The following is a 23,150-nucleotide window of genomic DNA, read 5'->3' on the forward strand; positions in this document are numbered from 1 at the left end:
CTATGTACACAACACAATATCCCTTTCATTTTAAGAGATAAGAAATGTGAGGCCCAAGGTCAAACAGGTAGTAAGCATCAAAGCAGGTCTTCCCCCTTATCCCAGCTAGTACTCTTTCCACTGTGGTACCCTACCTTTGGGCATCAAGGTGTCTCAGTGGTTAGAGCACCGGGTCTGCAATCAGAAAGACCTGTGTTCAAATCCAGCCCCAAGCACTTAGCTATAAGACCCTGGACAAGTCACTTAACTCTGTTTGCCTCAGTTTCCTCACCTGTAAAATGAGCCGGAGAAGGAAATGGAAAACTGTTTTAGTGTCTTTGCCAAGAAAACTCCAAGTGGGGTCAAAAAGTCAAACATGACTATTAATAATAGAACTCCACCTCTGTCCTTAAACCATGATAGAGGAAATTAATTTAAATAAACAAAGATGTGCCACTATTTCTGAACAACTTCATAACAATACAGATGAAACAGGAAGCCTCTATTCATGCATGAAGTCAGTGAATGAGCATATGATATAAATTCACTAATGTATATTTATAATTATCAAGAGACTGAAGATGGTCTGGGCTTTTATTCTGTGATAGTTCTAACACTGAGCCCAAGTGTTCATTAAGAGAAAAAAAAAAAAAAAAGAGAGAGAGAGATGGAAAAGGTTATGGTAGAAAAGGAGAAATGATGAACATTTAATGCTCAGATTGAATTTCACTATTATTCTAGGCCATTCTTTTGACCTGGTTTTTTTTTTTTTTTTTTTAGCTTGGGCTTCACTAGTTTTCCATTGCTCAGTCAACTACACCATTTATTAATGGATTGGGAATTGGGAACACTTGAGGCCTGGATTGATGGATGCCCGAGTTTCAAGGACAGACGTGTGATTTCATTCTTTTACAAGGCTGTATAGGAAAAAATTTTGTTGTTATCTTCAGAATGCCTTCTGCATCGAATTGATGATCTGACTTTTAAATTGATGAGAATGACATTTTTAGCTGCACAGGTTTGGAGCTAGAAAGGACCTTGGACATCATTTAGCTCAATTTCCTATTACAGATATAGAGGCTGAAGCCCAGAGAAATTATTTGATTCACCTGCCCCAAGTAATTGAGATAAGTAGCCGAGGTAGATGATGAATCCAGATCTTCAGTCATGAAATACAGTCATCTTTTCATCATACCATGCAATTACAGTTATCCCTTTTTTATGGGTTTAGGAATATGGCAAGTCCTCTAATCCAATCTTGACCACCCAATCTATCCCCTCCCTGGATGATCTGGAAAATTCATCTAAAATTTTTTGGCCTTCCCTTCATACAGAGAAGTCTGAATTTGTTTTTGTTTGTTTGTTTTGTTTTTTTAGAGGGTGTTTTGCCTTATTGGACAATTTGGACTAAATATTTGGTCATAAACTATACATATATTTTATGATTCTAAGTTTCTAAATTTTTTCTGTGTTGTCTATTGGCCTCCTTCTACAAAACTCCCCCGAAATACCCTCTTCTTTCTTATGCTGAACCATGATATATCAAAACTGTGATGGGAAAAATCATGAGGTGAAAAGGGATAACTGTACTCCATTTTTATATCCTAGCTTTTCCCTTGGCTGAGGAAGGGGGAAATTGGATAGCGATTATATAGGAATGTAGGCGAGACATTGTCATTTAATGCATGAAGTTCCCTGAATGGCTGATGACAAGGATTGTAGGATGGACCAATGATGGATAAAGGGTATTCTGGTAAGGAGAAGGGGGCATCTAGAACCAGGCTGAGCTGGGTTCCGTCCCAAGAAACCACATAGGATTACTGGCTAGAAGTGTTTAGGAGGCTGGCTGCCTCAGGGAGGCACTGCTCACAGTGAGGGAGAAGTTAAAAATAATGAAAGGCTTTAGCCCGGGGATAAAGAGCAAAGTACCGGCCAAGGATGGTTTCTAGAAGGAGATGAGGGGTCAGGAAAACTGCTAATGGTCTGACACATTTTTTAGATCTGGATCCTTCACAGATCTTCATTTGCTTGGAGACAATCTGGCACAGATCTGTGCTACATGAAGATACCCATATGCACAAAATCCACTGACTAGACTCTCCTCTGAGTCAGATGGGGAAAGTAAGGGGCCGTGGGACCCTCCTGGGTGGTAGGAGCTGGTGCTTGGAGCTAGACAAGAGGCTTTCTTCAGCATAAATCTCTACTGAAGTCTGTGGCTGGCTTTGTCACCCCTCACTGAAAATTCGGTTCATGAACTTCTTTGAAATTTTCATTTATTGAACATCGACCTTATTCTCAACCTCATGTGAGGCTATTTTTTGCAAGACAGAAGAAGATACCATCTCTGCCCTGAGAGAGTTCACAATCTAGTTGGGGAGAGAGGTCCGGCAGTACCCCCATAGAATGTAAGTTAGCTTTGAGGGGAAGTTCACTGTGAGCTGGGGTGGGGGGTGAGGGGGAACATGAGGAAAGGCTTCCTGAAAAAGAGTACTGAATCTGGAGCTGGAAAACCTAGATTCAAATCCTGACTGCTATATATTACCTGAGTGACACTGGGCAATCAATCAGTTAACTATTTATTAAGTGCCCACTATGTGCCAGGCACTGTGCTAGTCACAGACAAAAATTAAACACTCCCTGCCCTTAAGGAGCTTACACTCTTATCGGGAAGAGAACACAGTTATATAAATTAAATTAAATACGTACTATACAAATGCATTAATTACAATACAAGGTAGTTTGGAGAGGAAGAACTGGTACTGGGGCGATAGGGGATGGAATAAAGGCTTCACTTAGCAGGTGCTCAAACTGAATCTTGTGTAGGGAGACAGAGGTAGGGAGGGGGTCAATGCCAGGTGTGGGGAAGAGCCAGGGCAAACAGCAGGAGGCCCAGTGTATAGGAATAGGACTGATGGCTAACAAGGCCGAGGCCACTTTTTAATACCACAGTTTCTATTTGACCCAAAAAACAACAGGAAACCACAGCTTTTTTTGACTAAGGAAATGACAAGGTCATACCTGCACTTTGGGAAAATAACTTCAGCTGTCATAGGAAGGATGGATTTGAGAAGGAAAGAAATCTGAGTCGAGAAGACAGGTAGAAGGCTATTTCATAGGCCTGGCACAAGGTGTTGAGAGTGTGAATTGGCATTGCTGGCTGTATGAGTAGTGAGGAGAGACAAGTCACTTAAAAAAAAAAAAAGTCTGTGCCTCAGTTTCCCCATCTGTAAAATGATATGATTGGGCAAGATGAGCTCTAATTTCCCTTCTTGTTTTAAATATCCAATCCACAGCATTACATTAAGACTTGAAGGACAAGAGGGATTTTAAAAGGGAGAGAGGGCAAGGACATTTCTAAGCATAGTACAAAGCCCAAGCAAGAGGCTATGGGCAGGGATGATCCTGGCGTGGTTAAAATATAATACTGGCTGAAGCAGAGGAGATATGAAAGGGGAGAGCAGGAGATAAGGCTTAAAAGCTTAACAGCCAGATCATGAAGGGCTGGCAAGACCAGGATCAGCAGTTTGGACTCCACCTCAGGAAAGAGGGAACACAGCAAGAGACAACATGATTAGAGAGTGCATAAGAAATAGCACTAAAAGGGAAAGAATGGAGGCAAGGAGAACAGTTAGGAGGCTGTTTTGATGGCCTCGACCAAGGATAATGAATGGTAGCATCCAGAATGGACAGGAAAGGATGAATCAGGTTACAGGGCTAAAATCAAAAGGACTTGGCAAATAACTTAGATATTGGGGAAAGAACTAACCCAAACACTTTGTTCTATGTACAAGGATCCTGGAGATTGAGCCTTCTCTAATCAGACAGGGCTTTGGGGGCCAGGTAAGGGCCAGATATAAATAGCTGCAGGACCAGCTTCACAAGCTGAGCTGGAAGCATTAATCACCTGTGGACCCCTGGTGCCCTCTCCTGGTGAAAGAGCGCTCTACAGTCTATCACATGGAGTAATTGGAGATTTCCCTCCCCAGAGCACCCCTAGCACTTCAGGATCTGTCCTGTCTGGGTGGGCAAGGGGTGGTGGGAAGGGCTCAATGCCAGCAAGTACCTGAGACTAAGTGGAGCAGCATCCTATTAGAACTTATCAATCTCCTCTATTCCCATGGTGACAGATGGTCCAAGTAAATCTGGAACATGACGTCCATGCTCCACTGTAGTGAAGAATTACCCTTGCACCCTGCCCTCCTACCTCCCACCCTATCTTGATTTAAAAAAAAAAATCTTCCTCCCAAATATAGGCACTCTAGAGGAATCAGGAAAGGTGGCTAAGAAATTATGTGATCTTGAAGAGTAACCTCTCTGGACTCAGTTTTCTCTTTTATAAAATTGGGGTGACTGTAAGCAGATAGCCTAGTGATAAGCTCTGCCTTCTGAATTATTTTCAACAAGAGATTTTGTTTCCCAGGTCAGAGAAGCCAAAAGTTCCGAGGGAGACTATTTTTCCTTTTCCTCATTTCGGATAATCCCCTGACACACAGTGATGATAATAATGATAATGATAGCAGTCATATAGCATTTATTTCCCAGGCACAAGGCTAAGCACTTTAGAGATATTCTCTCATTTGGTCCTCACCACAAACCTGGGAGTGCTATTGTGACCCCTTTTTTACAGATGAGGAAACTGAGATAAAAGTTAAGTCACTTACCCAAGATCACCTAGTGAGTAAGTAAGTGTCTGAGACTGAATTTGAACTAAGGGTTTCCTGACTCCAGACCCAGTGCCTGCGGACGTGACAGGAAAACATCTGATCCACCCTCCCTCTCCCACTTGGGACAGTGAATCCACTTCTGTCTGCGTACTGCAGGTGCTCGGGGTGAGGAATCAGGGGTTAGTGAGCTGTTTGTTTTACAGCACCAGCCCATCCCAACCTCGTGGGAATAATGCTGATGTTCAGTTTCCTCAGGCTGGGAAGCACTGGCTGCAGGAGTAGGGAGGCTGGTGGGGAAAGGAGGGAGGGAGAAGAAACCCTTCCGGCTGAGCTGAGCCCCCCAGGAAGTCCCTACCCCTTCACACTCAAGGTCTAGGTTAGAAAGAGGGAATGGGTCGGACTTCCTAATGGCACATCACCGAGCCCCTTTCCAAGGATAGGCAGGAGGTAGATGCAGTTCAGTTCTCTGGTTCCACGGCCCATTCGGCCAACCACTGCTGGCACCTGGCCCGCTGTTCCTCCGATTCTTTGGCACTGGTCTCCTGAGTGACCACATTCTGGCCAACCTTGGGCAGAGGTGAAGTGTCCCCAGGGGGTGGATCCATTGTGGCCTTCAGGGTCTGGATGACTTGCTCCAGCGGGTGGACCAATTGCTGGGGCTGCCAGTTAGCATCCAGCGTCGGCACGAAGGGGTCGGGCGTGCTCACCTCGATGAGCTCCCCACACGTGGGGATGCGGAGGTAGAAGGCGTGCAGCATCATACGGAACGGACGGCTATCCTTCTTGAAGCTGTAGGTGAAGTCACCCACAATGGGGTACCCACTGCTGCTGCAGTGTACTCGCAGCTGATGCGTCCGGCCTTTGGGAGAACACAATGTCAAGAACACCTACCGGCCAGGAGCTAGCCCTCCCTCTGGGATCTGGCCCTTTCTGAAATCATCCTCCCTCTTGCTGCCTTAGGATGATAGCATTTTGCTCTGGAAGGAGACCTTGGAGGAAATCTAGTTCCATTCCCTTACCTCTTTACAGAAAAGGAAAGTGGCTTGCCTCAACTCACAAAGGCCTATGATTTGTCCTGAAATCTCCTCCCTCAGAATTACAGTTTTATTGGGTTTTTGCAGACAAGGGCCATCATCTGCCCTCATCCCTTTACTGAGATGCTAACCCATTTTTCCTGATTGGAGAAGCCTTTTAGTCTGAATAATAGGATTTCAAGCTGGAAAAGAGTATGGGCCGAATGAGTCCAGGTCCTTCCATTTTACAGGGAAGGAAACAAACCAAAGCCTTAAAGAGACTGAATGATTTTTTTTTTTTTTTTTTTTTTTGCCAGTCACACAGCTAGTAAATGTCCAAAGTAGAATTTGAACCCTGGCCTTCCAGGTTCTACTTCTGGACCCTATTCATCACATCACTTACCTATCTCTTAATGAAAGATCACATTTCTATAGCACTATTAAGTGCTTAATAGTTAAATTAAAACTTAAAAACAAAGAGTTGGGAAGTAAGAAGTGAAAGTATCATTGGTTACATTTACAGGGTCTTTGAGGGGCAGGGCACACACCTGACAGGTGGAGCCAGAGCTGGGGCAAGTGCAGGGCTTTCCTTAAGGCATCTCACAGCTTAAATTTTCTGGGGCTTGGGGTCAGTGATGGGCACTTGAAACTGCTTTTCTCCAACCTCCACCTAAATAGGATGGGCAGCAATCATTCTCAGATCAAAAGAATTCTTCACTCTCCTTTCATTACTCTCACTTCCTCTGCCCGTATTTTACTCTTTATCACTCTCCAAAGTTGCAGGCTCTAAATTTTTTGAAAATATGTCCCTATCAGCAAAAAAAAAAATTTAGCACACATCCCCAATATTTTTTCTATTTATTCATAAATGATATATATGCATCACTATAGTAATGATAATATTATAAAACTTATGCAAAAAAATGGACACTTTCAAAGGATGTGGCAAAAACACAATAGTATTTGATCCTAGAGTCAATAGGAAGTCATTAGAATTTATGGAGTACTAGATGGTGCTTTTAGGAGGATCAGTTTTCAATTTGGCAGCTGAAGGGAGGAGGCATTGGAAAAGGGAGGGACTTGAGGCAGGCTAAAAAGCTTAGAAAGTTACAGAAATAGTCCTGGGGAAAGGTAATAAAGGCCTGAACTAGGCTGGTGGCTGGGTAAGTACAGAAAAGGGGATAGAAAAGGAGATGTGGTTGGGATTAGAAAGGGCAAAATTTACCAAGTGACTGACTTTCTGGGATGAGGAAGAATAAAGCATCTATGATCCAAAGATTGTGACCCTAAGTAACCGCAAGGATTGTGGTACCCGTCAATGAAAGGGAAATCTGAAAGAGAGATGGGATTTGGGGGAAAGCTAAGGTATAGGGATGAGGCTGTCACTTCTCAGAGCTTGGGGTACACACCACAACCACAATGTCAGCTGGAGGGAGAAGGGAGCCAGCACATGGCAAGGTTGAGGGAAGAGAGCTGTTATATATGATTAGTTATATGCCCACCCCCTCTCCCCAGTGTGGCCATAGGAGGCCGTGGTGGGAAAGGTAAGACTGAAGTGATGAATAAGGCTATTAGATTACTTTCATGTGGCAAAGCACTGGTGCTAATTCTATTCCATCTGAGATTTACAAGGTGGGGACTGCTGAAATTCCTTAGGTCGGATCCTTCCTTTAACACAACTAGCTTTTGTAAGCCTGGACAAGTCATTGTGAGCCTCAGATTCCTCATCTGTGAAATGGATATAGAAGTGTATGTAATAACCTCCCCTTACAGGATTGTTGTGGGGATCAAATGAAAAGAATGGAGGAAAAGCATTTCCTAAGCCTTAAAAATGCTACAAGGGTAAGCTTCAGTAGCTTAAAATAGCATTTGGGATCCCTTGTATAAATGTCAATTAATAACAATAATATAATCAGTCAAAAAAAAGTCTGGTTTTAAAAATAAATAAATAAACAAACAAATAAACAAATAAATAAATAAATCTGGTTTTGAATCCTAGCCCTGCCACTTACCCAATTTGGCTACTTCATTTATAACACTAATCTAATCTATAATATGTCTAATTCAAGATTCAAAAGGATGATTAAAAGCTATTACTCACAGCCTGGCAGAGAGGTGATGGATTCAGGGTAAAGAATAAAGTATATTCTTTTGGATATAACCAATAAGGGAATTTGTTTTGCTCAACTATCCTATTTCTTACATGAGTTTTTTCCCCCCTCTTTTTGCTCCTTTTTCCCCCAATGGAGGAAGAAGCAATACATTTTTCTTATTTTTTTAAAAAACCAAATTAAAAAGTAAATAAAAATGAAAAGGTTATTCTAGAAAATCTCAAAGAAACCTTTAAGCTATGAAAACCAATCTCTTAAGTCACCAGGTCTCATTAAGTCTCAATTTTCCAGATATAAGACAATTCTATTACGGCATAAGGCTAAATGAAAGGATATTTGTGAGAGTACTTTATAACTATTCAGGGCTATGGAGATATTAAATTTTCCTCAGTGGGGAAGTTCACCATGCTCTTGGGGCAACCCACCACACAAAGTTAATTTCTCCAGAAGCAGTCACTTATCTTAACTCCTTACTACAAAACATTCAGATGGCTCCCCTGACCTTGGCCAGGTAAGCTCTGAGGTGGTGGTTACCTTACCTGTGAGAGGCTGGAGGAGGACCTTGGAGACTGGATCACCATCATACACCCCACGCTCTAGGACTGTTAGTTCTGTCAGGCACGGTTTGGCATTCTCACAGCCTGAGGAGTAAGAATAGGAAAAGAGAGATTGTGGGATACCTAGCTACAAATCCTGGCTTAAACAAGTGGATCTGCAGAAAGACCCTCCTGGATTTCCCTCCGTGTTCTTCTCTCCACAGGCCCACATAAAGTCTTAGACTGTCCCTTTCCTTTCAAGTAGGCACATTTCCTTAGACAAGATGTCTATCTGTTGTGCCCTTAGACCATGGATTCCTTGAGAGTGTGTTCTTGTCTCAGAAGCTGGTTCCTGGTTGTTCAATATTGACTTAATGATAAAGTATGGCCCTAAAATTAAATTCATTCATATAGCATAAAACCTGACCTACTCAGACCCTGGTCCTGCTCTGTGGAAGTTTACATTCCAAGGTTATGCAACAAAAACATTGTTGTTGTTCATCCGTTGTTCTCAAAAGAGGCCAATGATCCCAAGAAGGTGATATCTTGACTTTCAAGTGAGGGAGGTCTGTGCAAGGTCATCTGCCTCACTTTCCCCTCCAGAATTATCCAGGTCCAGTGGCAAGACACAGATGAGGACAACTGGTGATGGCTCTGGATGCAATGAGAGACCTAGACCTTTTAAAGCCAAAGCCAAAGTTTGTCTGAGGCAACACTCATTCCATTGTCAAGGTTAGGTGAGAACTGAGATAAAAGATGGCCTAGTTTTGCCTTCACAGAAGAATCCATCAGGGAAGGAAAGACTCTTAGCCTGAAAGTTAAGAGCACACTTAGGGCAGTTTGGTGACAGGAAGCTAAGAAGGTCCAAGCTCCCTACCTTCTGTTCCTTCAATACACATCATGTGGGTCAGGCCTTCTGTAGTATTCTTCCCAATGGCATGGTTGATGGTCATTTTGCTCTCTTGCACATGGCCTCGAACCTTTGGAATAAGAAAGAAATCATGCACCCTGAAAATAGTTCAAAACAATTCACCAAATGACACTTTAGTACCTATTTATATAAGAAGGCTCACAAAACAGAACAGGCCCATTTGGATCTGGGAGACTCAGATTCTAATTTTGAACTAAATACTTATTGTGTGACCCTAAGAAGTCATTTGATTTCTCTACACATGAGTTTTCTCATCTGTAAAATGGGGAAAATATTTATAATATCCAACTTACAGGATTGGTAGTTGGAAATTTTTTAAACCCCAAAGTACCATAGAAATACTTATCATCATCATCATCATCAAGCTTCCCCTCCTCTAAGGGGCTTTCCCTGACTCCTTTATCCTTATACTAATCCCTCCAAACTCCTACAGCAATTAATTATGGCCATAAATCAACACCTGATCACTTACTAGCTCTTATGGTATGCTCTACTTAGAATCAGACAATTTATAAAGTGTTTAGCATATTAATGATGTATTTTTGCTGTCTTCTAGATAATTTATTGTGCGACACATTACTGCACAGTTGTAGATAACTTATGTACTGTAAACAGTTGTAGATAACTTATGTACTGTAATATCACTTTGTTATGTGAAAAGAAAAAAATTAATTAATCACCAAAAAAAGTGCTTAGCACATAGTAAATGTTATATAAATGCTTTTTCCCTTCCTCTACTCCCTCCAGCTTGTAGCATATTCTATTTCCTAACTTCTTAAAGTGTGGATGATCTCATCTAGGGTCTTGTAACTGAATGTGGGGGTTGTGAAATTATGATTTATTATGTTTGATTTGTATACCTATTTTATATACTTATATACACAGGATCATGTAAAAATTTCTTGGGTGAAAACTGGGTTACGAATGGGAAAAGTTGCTCTATTTCACTTATATTTTTGCCTTGTCCCACAATGCCTAACTAAAACCAATCACACATTAGGCAGAGTAGATTTGGTGAATGAATAACTGACCTCTCTAGAATAAATGGGGAATATGTCCCTCCCTGGGGAATCTCCAGAGAAGGACCCTGTTTCTCTCAAGGGCACTACATTATCTTCCTTCTCTCAAGATATTCTCAAGAACAAGTGTCTACTATTTGCAAGGCACTGGGGCAGAATAATTTGCAAATTATCTGATTTGAAATAGAGCACACTATAGGAGATAGTTTGTGATCAGGTGTTCATTTATGGCCATAATTAATTGCTGTAGGAGTTGAAGAGATTGGCGTAAGCTAGAATGGTCAGGGAAGGCCCCTTAGAAGGAGTGAAGATTAAGCTGGGTTTATAACAATGACATAATGAGGATTTTTCTGACTGCATAAACATTAATATAAGTAACAGACAATGAGTACCTAAGAGAGGTACCAATGTGTTATAAACTCAGATGGGGGATAGGGGGATTGGAGAAAACTTCATAGAAAAAGCACCATTAAAGGTGGACCTTAAAGGGCAGGAAGGTACTCCACTAAGAGAGGCAATGGAGGGAGAAGTAGTCCAGCTGTGGGATGTCACAGAAGCGGGAAAGTAGAGGTGAACAAATCATTCTTTTTGGATGGAAAATGGAGTGGTGAAGGGGATAATGCAGGGAAGGAAGCAAGGAAGGGCCTTGAATGTCAGGTTAGGGTGCCATGGACCCATAGATCATGGCATGGATGGGGGACCACTTGAAAGTTTTCCAGCAAAGGAGAAATGTGACTAATTTAGAGATTTCCCACATATCCCAAGTTTACTTTCACAATATATCAAAGTTGTTAGTATGGGGGATGGCTAAAGTTGTTTTGTAAGGATATCTCTGATATTGGCCATCAAGGGCCACATAAACTAAGCCACCTCCATCTCCCCTGCATCTCTCACTCCCCCACCTTCCGATCCCCCAAACATAGCAAGGTACAACCTTGCTCTCATAGTCCTGGGGTCACATACCAGGGCAAGGTAGGCTTTGGTGACCTGCCGCTCCTTGAAGCACTTGTAGGCCCTGCCAGCGGCTGCCTTGTTCAAAGCCACACAAAGCGCTCCACTGGTGGAGAAATCCAGCTGGTGACAGAACCTGGGGGCAGACACAAAACTCGTTGGACATCCCATGGCTCTGGCCAGAGACAGAGGAAGGGGGAAAAGGGTCAGTGTGATACCATACTTTAGGGCAGGAAATCCACACTCCTCCCTCCCAGCTCCACCAGTGACTTCTCTTACTGAGAAACACTGAACAAAGCACCTTTATTTATTCATCCATCCATCTATCTATCTATCTATTTCATTCATTCATTTATCCATCTATTTATTCATTCATTCATTCACTTATTTATTTTTGGAATTAAAAGAGATCTCAGAGATCATTCAGACCAAAATCTTTATTTTAAAAATGAGGAAACTGAGCCCCAGTCCAAGGCCATAGAGATACTAAGTGGTAGAGCAGGGATTGAACACCGCATCCTTTGTCTGAATCCCAAAGATATCATAAAAGAGGTACAAGGACCCACATGTGCAAAAATGTTTTTGGCAGCCCCTTTTTTGTAGTGGCTAGAAACTGGAAATTGAATGGATAACCATTAATTGGAGAATGGCTAAGTTATGGTATATAAATGTTATGGAATATTATTGTTCTGTAAGAAATGAACAGCAGGATGATTTCAGAGAGGCCTGGAGAGACTTATATAAATTAATGCTAAGTGAAATGAGCAGAACCAGGAGATCATTGTACACAGCAACAAGTTTATGTGATGATCAACTGTAATAGACTTGGCTCTTTCCAACAATGAGGTGATTCAAGGCAATTCTAATAGACTTGAGATAGCAAAAATGCCATTTGTATCCAGAGAGAGAACTATGGAAACTGAATGTGGATCAAAACATAGTATTTTTATCTTTGTTATTATTGTTGTTTGCTTGTTTTTTTTTCTTTCTTGTGTTTTTTTCCCCACCTTGATTTGATTTTTCTTGTGCAATGTGACAAATAAATAGGTTTTGAAGAAATGCACATGTTTTAGCTATATTGGATTGCTTGCTATCTTGGGGAGAGGAAGAGAGAAAGAGGTAGAAAAATTTAGAACAGAAGGTTTTGCAAAGGTGAATGCTGAAAACTATCTTTTCATGTATTTGGAAAAAGAAAATATTGTAAAATTTTATAAAATTAAAAAAAAAATGAATGAACAAAAAATAAAATAAAATCTTCTGACTCCAAAATCCAGAACATCTTCCATTGCATGAAAAGTTGCATTGAGGTTTAGTCACTTGTAAATACTGTTACCTCCTTCATAAGGTTGTTTGTTGAGAATCTTAGCTGAGATAGCATGTGTAAAAGAGGTGTACAAACCATAAAATGATGCATTAAAATGTAAATTGCTAGGAATTTTATTAGGATAATAGGTTAAAAATATTAAATTCAAAGGAACTTTGTAGAAGAACTTCTTCATGGAAGGAAACAGGCCCAGAAAAAGCAGTGAAGTGGCTAGCCCAGGGTCACTGGGCCACATATTTGCCATATAGCATCAGGACTAGAGAATCCGAGATTTCTTTCCTACCCATCGAAGGGCCCTGCTTTTATCAGCACCTCCATTTCTGATGCTCAGGGAACCCTGGGCCCCACACCTGAAGCCGTAGTAGGTGTCAGGATCAGCCAGCTCTGGGAACCGGTGTTTCAGTTGACTCTGCAGGGTCAGGGTCTCATACCACATCTTGCTGTCAATGCGGAGGTCCCAATGCTTGTTGACCACAATGAAGTCTGAACTCTGGTAGAGAATGGAGAGGTTCTCTATGCACCCTGGCTCCATGCTGGGCTTGAAGCCTGTCAAACAATAAAACAAAGACTTTATTCCTCCCAAACTTATCGGTTACCTTCTACCAAAAGGAGTAATCCTGAATTGGTTCTGCTAATCAATAAGCATTTTCTAAGCACTTACTACATGCCCAACATTATGATACTAAGTTTACAGAAGCAGAGACAGTGGGAGAAGTCCCAGGATAACGAACTTGTTAGATGATGCTTAAGTTGCAGAAATGAATAACTAATAGAAAGTTAAATCTGCAGGAGACTAGATGGAGGGACCTATTCAGAAAGAACCTACTTTAAATTTGATTTGAATAAATTTCTAAACTTTCAAAAGGAAATACCCAAAGCATCCATTTTTTACAATAAAAAGAATTATTTACAGAGTTCTCAGTAGGATGGCTTAAGATGGCCATCCTCACTCCACTCAGGAGTACTGAGAATAGAATTTTGAGTTAGATAAATTTAGCTCATGCTCACTTTCTGAGAAATGTGTCAATCTTACAAAACAAGTAAATACATGTGATTTTACTGGTATGAAACCCCTCCACCATCTTAGAACAAAACCTTTCTTTTTTTAAATAATAGCTTTTTATTTTTCAAATACATACTCATCTTTGTGAGCTCAAATTCAGCTTCAGACACTTAGCTGTATGATCCTGGGCAAGTCACTTAACCCCATTTACAAAATAAGCTAGAGAAAGGAAATATGAAACTGCCCCAGTAATCTTTGCTAAGAAAATTCCAAACAAGGTCAGAGAGTTGGATGTGAGTAAAACAAAGGAACTCTACTTTTCCAGAGTCATTTATAATTTAGATTTATAGTATAGAAGAAATATAATAGTATAGATTATAGTTTAGATTTATAGTTTCCAGAGGCAAGTAAGATGTCTCCATTATACACAGAAGGAAAACAGGTATCAGGAGGATAAGTAATTTGCCTAGGGTTAGATAAGAGAATATAATAAGTAAAATAATAAGAGAATAAGAGAAAGAAATAGAATTTGAATCTAAGCCTTCTGAAAACAATTCTAGGACATCACATGGTTATTTCTATAATACATTATAAAGCCAAAATGAAACGACTTGGGAATTGTCTACAGCCCGGGCATAAGGAATTAAGAGCAACCTTCATGTGTTTAACCTATATAGGATTGCTTGCTGTCTTGAGGAAGAGAAAAGAGGGGAAAAAATTTGCAACACAAGATTTTGTAAAGGTGAATCTTGAAAACTATATTTGCATGTATTTAAAAAATTGAAATACTATTAAAAAAAAAAAAAAAGCAACCTTCATAGGCCTATTTATGGCATTAAGTGCCTTTTATTTCCTATGAAGGATCTTGTCACATAGAGCAACTTTGCCAATTTGTAGACAGAAACTAAGGCCCAGAAAAGTCACCAAAGTTACTCCAAATCACCTGGGGAGTTGACAGCAGAGATGGAAACACAGGTCAAGTGCTGGGTCTTGAAGTCCCATGGGTCATTCAGTAAATCATCTTCTTTCCATGGATCCTCTCACTTCGGGTTGCTGGAAGGGACAAGGAGGCTGGAAGACATTCCAGGCAGCATCTCTTGACTGTGGAAACAGTAAAAACAGTGCTTGCATCAGAATTCTCTGGGGGAGAAACCCAGCATATTAGCTGGAAGCTATTATCTTAGATAATAGGTCACTGAAGGTAGAGTTAATAATTAGTGATCACACAGGAAGAAACAGTAGTACCACTGCTTTCTAGAAAGGGATGTCAATCAATTATTGTACGGTGCACTTACCGTCTCAGTGATTTCCCCATCAATCAAAAAGCTTCTGTGAAGTTGTTGGGGTTTTTTTGGCTTTACAAATATTATTTATATTATTTTATTGGATCCTCACAGCAACCTAGCTAGGTACTATTATTATCATCATTTTTTTCTTTCTCTCTTTTTTTTTTTCTTGAAGCTTTTTATTTTCAAAACATATGCAAGGATAATTTTTCTCTGTGAAGTTTTTATAAGGTACCAGGTCCAGGGCTCAGCTCTGGGGATGGCCAGAAACAGCAGACAGTCCCTCCCCTTAAAGAGCTTACATTCTGATGCAAGACACAGTATACATCAATTAGAACATGCAGGTAACCTTTGAGGGGACAGCACTAGCCTTGGGGGGTAGGAAGGGAAGCAGGGAGGGGATAATTAGGAAAAGCTTCCAGAGAAAGGTGGCACCTAACTGAGTTTCAGAGGATGCTAGAGAGTCTTTGCAAAGGTGAGTGTTGAAAACTATCTTTGTATGTGTCTAAAAAAGTAAACCACTATTAAAAAAAAAAAAAAAAGAGCAACCTTCATAGCCCCCCCCCTTTTTTTTTTTGCTGAGGCAATTGGGATTAAGTGACTTGCCCAAGGTCACACAGTTAGGAAGTGTTAAGTATCTGATACCAGATTTGAACTCAGGTCCTCCTGATTTCAGGGCTGGTGCTCATAGGACCATTTATGTTTGGGATGCTGGGAAGGGAGAGTATTTCCATATAGTGAACAGCAGTTATAAAGGCAGAAAGGTGAAAGGGCAATTGTACAGAGATGAGAGCAAGGCCTTCAAGAAAAGCAAATAGGCCAGGATGCCCAGGATTCAGTCAGACGGATAGAATGTAAAATGACTGGAAAGTTTGGAGGGGGCCAGCTGGGATGCTATAGGATTCAAAATTCCTTTTCTTAGACACAACTTCCCTAAATGGGTTGATCCTTTTAGATGAATACAAGCTCCTTAAGAGCAAGAATTGTCTTTTCTGTTTTTGTTTGTATTTGTATTTTCACAGGCACAAAGAAAATGCTTAATAAATGCTTGTTGACTCAATTTGTAAAATTATACTGAATTATACTGAAAACTTTGCTAAAACTTTGCTGCAGGAGAGTGAGCTGAGGGGCACCAAGGGCAGAGAGGAATAGGGAGGGACAACAAGGTTGGGGAGGGCATGGTGGGGGAGTATCAGGGAGATAATCTGTCAAGGCCACTGGCCTGGAAGTGAGAAGATCTTACTACCCCAATTGCACCATTATATTTCTGGATTGTTCTGGGCAAGTCACTTACCCTTGGTAAAATGAAGGGTGGATGGCATCCCTTCTTTTACATCCCTTTGACAAGATCAGATTTATTTTATTTTTAATAGTATCTTGTTTTTCCAAATACCTGAAAAGATAGTTTTCAACATTCATCTTTGCAAAACCTTGTGTTCCAAATTTTCCTTCCTCTCTCCCTCTCTACCCCCCTCCCCAAGACAGCAAGCAATTGAATATAGGTTAGACATGCAATTCTTCTTCCCCTCCCAAAACAGCAAGCAATTGAATATAGGTTAAACATGCAATTCTTCTCCCCCTCCCCAAGGCGGCAAGCAATTAAATATAGGTTAAACATATGCAATTCTTCTCCCCCTTCCCAAGACGGCAAGCAATTGAATAAAGGTTAAACATGTGCAATTCTCCCTCTCTCTCTCCCTTCCCCCTTCCCCAAGACAGCAAGCAACTGGATATAGGTTAAACATGTGCAATTCTAAGCATATTTGTTATACTATGCAAGAAAAATCAGATTGATGGGGGTGCAGCTTCTAGGAGAAATATAGCAGTAATCCTGAGGCCACCTAGACTTTAGGAGTGCAATTGTTCTAACAATCTGTTTGTCAATGATCTTAAAGTCTCCTGGCTTCAGGAATACTGTAGTATAGTCCTAGAAATAATGACCAATGTCAGATAACATCTGTTGATCAGTGATAACAGAGTTTCTGAGACAAATGGTAGGTGCCTACCAGACCACTCCTCAGTTCTACCTCTAAGCCATAAAATTAACATATCACTGACATGAAGAACTGGATCTCTGCTTTTTCCTATAAATTTATCTTCTTACTCCTGGTTCTTTCCTAAATTCTTTTGGAACTTAGCCCACTTCAATTGGTGTCACAATTACAATAAACTTTGCTCCTTGACTCAGAGGTGGGCTCAAGCCTGAAAATTATTTTGAGACACCTTGCCACACCAGTCTGTGACCCCAACTTTTTGGGGTCTCCTTTTTAATCTTCAATAATATCAAAAGGGGAAAAATAATAAGAAGAAAAAAAAAACCAAGGAAATGAACAATAATAAAAAAAGTGCAAATACTATGAATTTGAACCACATTCGGTCTCCACAGTTCTCCCTCAGGATGTGGTTGTGATTGGTGCTGTGCATCAATAGTCTACTGGAATTGCCAACAAGATCAGATTTGGAGCTGGACAAGATCCCTGTGGTCACACAGCTGGTCCATGGCAGAAGCAGGATTCAAACTCGGGCCCCTGTTCTCCATAAACTGTCATCATGAATCATTAAGGACACAAGTTTAATACAGCCACCTACCTATTTTTCTTCCCCATTCCTAATTTCCTTTAAACTCTTCCCAGAAATCAAGATAACACTTAGCAAGAACATTAGCTAGGTTTGTGGACTGCCTGGAGAAAAAGACAAATGGCTTCCCGCAATTTACTTAATGGAATAAGTGAAGACCTTAATTGAGGCTGAGGGGAAATGATGACCCTAATGGAAGCTGGGAGGAGTCAGGGCTCCAGGCCAAAACCTCTTGTGATTTTCAGAAAGCGGGCCAGGTCCATAAGCAATCCAATCCAAGTTTGTAAAAGGAAGCACTTAACTGGGGAAAGAGCTCAGCATTGTGCCAGGAGATGGGAGGGACAGAAAGTTATGTCCTCATGGAGCTTACATCAGTCTAAGAAGGGATGGGACAAATAACCCTGAGCTTATGATGACACAATGTGGACGCTGATAATATCTCCCTATTCCCGACCTTTGGGCATGTTCCCCAGGAGGGGATACTGGACTCACATGGGGCCTTCCCTTCCATCCCATAGGAAGATCTCCACCCAACTAGAAAGCATACAGACCATGACCAGGACGAATTCTGAATTGCACCGGCTCTCTGTCCACTATATTAATGCTTACCCTTTACCCCAGTTCTCAGGCCCTCACCACTACCTGTAACCACCTGCCCCAGAATTCCACAGCCAGGAGCCATCCATGAAGAGATGAGATCAGCCTCCAAGACAGGGGTTTCCTGGAGGGCCACTTTGGAGTTCATAGGTGATCCCACAGGTGCAATCACAGCTAGAACAGAGCCACGGTCAGCCCTCATGGCAAGAGGTAGTTTCTACAAGCTCAGCAGGAGTCAGTGCTTTAAGTCTCTTGAGCAGTTGGATGCAATTTTTGCTAGGTACTAGCTTGACAGGTGTTGAGTGGGATGTGAGTTTCAGAGCGATTTTAACCTCATGGGATGCAAAAAGCACCTCTGCTTAAGGGCTTTGGCCAATGCAATAATGTTTCTGAGGTAAAGCCTCTGACCATGGCTTCTATTTGTTTGCTACAATATCCGACCAGTCTGTACGTTCCCTATGCTTCTGTGCTCCCTGCAGCATCCCTTCCTTGTTCCACAGCAAAAAGCACAGGGGAGGGAATAATTGGGGAGAGTGAGAGCCAGTGCTTCCAAAAGGGAGAACTTAACGCACTGAAGCTTCATAGAGTGAGAAAGGGGATTAGGGCTCTGGAAGCCAGGGGACAGAACACTTGAGTCTTTAGGATTGGCAATATCCAATGAAGCTAGAAAGTCCCCAAATTGTCTTTTTGAAGCAGAGGAGGAGAAGTTCTGAGTGGCTGTTATCCAAGCAGGATTATGGGAGGCAGTGCTATGCCATAGGAAGTGCCCAAGGAACTAAGCAGAGGAACAGCAAAGCAGAAGTTTGTCCAGGGAAAAACAGGGCAATGGCATCATATTCTCCTGCTCCTAAATCAGAGGAGAAAAGCAACAGATCATCTATATATTGGGAAAGAACTGAGTGGAAAAACAAAGAAGAATGAGGTGAGATGGTTATGCAAAATTTGGGAGAAATGTGAGGGGGAATCAGTAAATCCCTATGTGAGAACAGTCCATGTATACTGCTGTCCCTCCTAAGTGAAGATGACAAGAACATTATGAAAAGAAAATCAACTAATGGTAAAAGGAGATCTTTAGGAAGAAAATGACCCCTTGAAAATTAGATTTGGGCAAGGGGAAGCTACAAAGAAACTACTTCTAAGACACTAAGAAATAATAAAACAAAATACAAAGAATGAAAAAAAAAAGAGAATATGAAACAAGGAAAAACAACTAATCTGGAGAACAGATCAAGAAGAGAAATCACAGAGTTACTTGAAAAGTACTGTACTACTTGAAAGCGATGATCAAAAAAGAATCTTGATAAAATAATACAAGAAATAATTAAAGTAAATTATCTTAAAATGTTAGAACAGGAGGGGAAAGTAAAAATAGGAAAAATTCATCAATCACTGAAAAAAATTTTTTACAAAGAAAACCTAGAGGAATATAATAGCCAAATTCCAAAAACCCCAGTTCAAGGAGAAAATATTACAAGCAACAACAAAAAAACTATTCATATACAGGGGGAGCCACAATTAAAATTACATAAGACCTAGTGGTGTTTACATTAAAAGACCGCAGTTCTTGGAACACTACATTTCAATTTATTATTTTTCTTTCTTTCTTTTTTTTATTGAAGTTTTTATTTTCAAAACATATGCAAGGATATGTATTTCAACATAGATCCTTGAAAATTACAAGCCTAGATGGCATGTAATATGTTAAATATAGTAAAAATATATGTTAAATACAAAATAAGCATATATATTTACACAATTATCTTGCTGCACAAGAAAAATCAGATCAGAGAGAAAGAAAAAAGAGAGAGAGAGAGAGAGAGAGAGAGAGAAATTCAAACAAACCACAACAAAAAAAAGGGAAATGTTATGTTGTGGTCCACTTCCAGTTCCCACAGGCCTCTTTGTGGGTGCAGATGGCTCTTTCCATCACAAGTTGTATTGGAACTGGCCTGAATCATCTCATTGTTGAAAAGAGCCCCATCCATCAGAATTGATCATCATATAGTATTGTTGCTGAAGTATGTAATGATGTCCTGGTTCTGCTCATTTCATTCAGCATCAGTTCATGTAAGTCTCTCCAGGACTTTCTGAAATCAACCTGCTGGTCATTTCTTACCGAACAATAATATTCCATAACATTCATATACCATAATTTATTCAGTCATTCTCTAATTGATGAACATCCACTCAGTTTCCAGTTTCTGGCCACTATAAAGAGGGCTGACACGAACATTTTTGCACATATAGGTACCTTTCCCTTCTTTAGTATCTCTTTGAGGTATATGCCCAGTAGTAGCACTGCTGGATCAAAGGGTATGCACAGTTTGATAACTTTTGGGGCATAGTTCCAGATTGCTCTCCAGAATGGATGGATCCGTTCACAGTTCCACCAACAATGTATTAATGGGAACACTACATTTCAAAGAGTAAAAGAACTGGGATTGCAGCCAGAATTATTCAATCCAGCGATGTTAACCATGATCACAAACAACAACAACAAAAGAATATTCAATGAATTGCTAGACTTTCAGGATTTTGTTGCAAAAAGACTTGAACTTAATAGAAAATCTGACATATAAGACCCAAGAAATATAAGGTGAATGTCAAAGATTAACTACAAGAGGCTCGGCATTTTGTTTATTTTTTTATATGTAAAAATGTAAACCACATATCTAAGATTATCATTAGTAATTGGGTAGTTTAAAAAAGAAAGATGAAGATAGAACTGAATATGATGTGATTTGAAAAAAGCAAAACCATGGGGGGGCAGCTAGGTGGCACAGTGGCTAGCTTACCCACCTTGAAGTCAGGAGGATCTGAATTCAAATCCCGTGTGTAACACTGTGTGACTTTGGGCAAGTCACTTAACCCCAATTGCCTTAACCAAACAAAAAAAGCAAAACCATGTAGGAAAAGGTAAAAAGAGTAATTATCTTTTACAAATGAGATGCAAAAGATGATAGGAACCAGATGGAAAAAGAGGGTTGATAGTTTTGAACCCTATTCTCCATGGGAATGGATTAAAAAGGGAATACATATATATCTAGAAGGGTATAAAAGTTTTCTAAATTCAGAAAGAAATAAAATGGTAAGGGGATAAAGAGAAGGGAGAGAATAAGGGGATTTTTAGAGATAACCTTTACTCACATCAAATCTGGGTTAAAGAGAGAACAACTTCAGAAGGGAGTAAAAGTCTTCTACATTTGTAAAGAAACAAGAGGGTAAGGGAATAGGATAAAAGTATATAGAAGGATTATAAATTAATGGGAATAGGATAAAGTATGTAGATTAAGGGGAATGGGATACAGACAAAACAACATATATATATATTCGTAAGGCTTAATAAAAGTCTTATAAATTCAGATAGAAACAAGAAGGCAAGGGGAAAGGAAAGAGGGAGAGGAGAAGAGAAAGATTCTGGAGGTAGGGAGTAAGTTAAATATTAGGAGGAAAAAGCAGTGGGTAGAAGTAAAGCAGAGGAGTCGGGAGGGATACACACGAACAAAATAAAAATCAGGCAAAGAATTAATGTAATAAAAGCAGGGATAATAACCATGACTTCTGACAAAGTTAAGGCAAAAATAGATTTAATCAAAAGAGAAAAGTAGGGAAACCATATTAATCAATATTGTTTTAGACTATTTAAAAATGAATAGTATAAAGTTGGAATATTGCTGTGGTGTAGGAAATGAGCTGATGGAGTTAGAAAAATACTGAAAGACGTAAATATGAAGGAAAATATTATCTACATTCAGTAGAACAGAGGACAAACAGCATAGGATAGCTGCACATTAATATATGTATGATTTATATTGTATCTAGGATATACTGTGACATATTTAACATGTATAGGACTGCTTGCCATTTGAGGGAGGGACTGGAGGGAGAGAGTGCACGGGATAATGTAAAAAAATTACCCAGGCACGGGTTCTGACAATAAAAAGTTATAATTATTAAAATAAAATAAGATAAAAATATATGCATGATTATAGATATCTTGCACTTAATTACAGCCTTCTTTGGGAGGTGGGGGAAGAGAGGGGAAGAACAGAGCAGAGAGCAAATAAAAACCTACCAAGAAAAGATGGATAGCCCGGAACGCAGTGTGCGCTATTTATCATACGGGATTTCTTGACGCGGAAACTTATTATTAACTTTGCATTTTTGACTCCCTTCTTATGTCCTATCAAGTACGCCGCAATGTTTTTCTTTTTTTTTCTTTTTCCCTTATAAGGAATCGCTTCCTTCTCCGGCATCTGCCCAAGGTCTGCCTTTAGATCTGCCCTCCTAACCTGGTTCCTAACCAACGCTGGAATCAGAAGACAAATGTCAGAATTCCCAGGGGCGTCTCGGAGGGGATGATGGCCTGCAACCCGCCCCGCTGCCGGGCGCGACTTTTAGGCCGGTGACAGGTTTAAAGGAGGACTTTGCACAGGCCTTCTTCTCCCGACCGGGAGTTTGGGGTTCAGTGTGAGAGCTGCCTGACGGAGAAGACAGAACGGGGCGCAAAGGCCCTGGGCGCGATCTTGCGCCACGGGACTCAGAAGGGAGCCCTGGTTCATCGGGGTGTCTGGTGGTAAAACGGTAGTTGCCACTTAGCAAAACGCAGGTGCCTCACGTTCCCAGGGCCGTACGTGCGCCGCCCGCACCTCCTCCGGGCGGCGTCCCGCTACGGCGGCCTTAGAAGGGCGGAGGCTAGCCCCGGAGTACGGCAGCGTGACCCCGGCGCTCCAGGCCCGGATGCTCGGCCCCATTCCCGAAGGAAGATGCACTGGGAATGCAGCCCGTCCCACCGTGCATCGGGGCGAGCGAGCTGTCACGCGAGCCCGGGGCCGCTGGGGGAGCCGCACGCGCTCGTCCCGAAGCCGCGCCGGAAGGGGGCCAGGAAAGGGGCCCGCCCGCCGCCTGAAATCCCTCCCCCTCCCCCCCCCCAGCCTCCGGGGCCGGCCCGGTTCCTCTCGGGGCGAGTTCGCTCCGACTCACCCCAGCTTTTTCTGTGCGCGGCGGAGAGAGCAAGCAGCGGCTCACTTGCCGGGGACGCCGTGGCTTGCACTACCGTACCCTTCGGCAGCGGCATTGGCTTTCCCCCCCTCCCCCCCGCCTCCATGGCTAGACAGACAGCCAGGCTGGCCAATGGGAGAGCCTGTGACGCCCCCGGC

At 41.3% G+C, this 23,150-nt stretch overlaps 1 protein-coding gene across 2 annotated transcripts; it reads right to left on the reverse strand.

Annotated features, from left to right (window-relative positions):
• Window positions 1–738: 738 nt before the first annotated feature.
• RPUSD1 (RNA pseudouridine synthase domain containing 1) lies at window positions 739–23,064 on the reverse strand. Of its 2 annotated transcripts, none has more exons than XM_031945739.1 (7): window positions 22,975–23,064; window positions 14,475–14,632; window positions 12,879–13,074; window positions 11,217–11,340; window positions 9,181–9,283; window positions 8,307–8,408; window positions 739–5,502 (listed from the first exon to the last, which is right to left on the reverse strand). In XM_031945739.1, exons 3-7 carry the CDS (start codon window positions 13,058–13,060, stop codon window positions 5,102–5,104), a joined length of 912 nt encoding a protein of 303 aa, XP_031801599.1. In that variant the 5' UTR covers window positions 13,061–13,074; window positions 14,475–14,632; window positions 22,975–23,064; the 3' UTR covers window positions 739–5,101. The 2 variants fall into 2 exon arrangements, with proteins under 2 accessions (XP_031801599.1, XP_003762033.1); XM_003761985.4 differs by lacking the exon at window positions 22,975–23,064 and adding an exon at window positions 16,112–16,204.
• Between the last annotated feature and the right edge of the window lie 86 nt (window positions 23,065–23,150).

The sequence above is a fragment of the Sarcophilus harrisii genome, chromosome 1 (genome assembly GCF_902635505.1).
Source record: "Sarcophilus harrisii chromosome 1, mSarHar1.11, whole genome shotgun sequence".
NCBI lineage: Eukaryota > Metazoa > Chordata > Mammalia > Dasyuromorphia > Dasyuridae > Sarcophilus > Sarcophilus harrisii.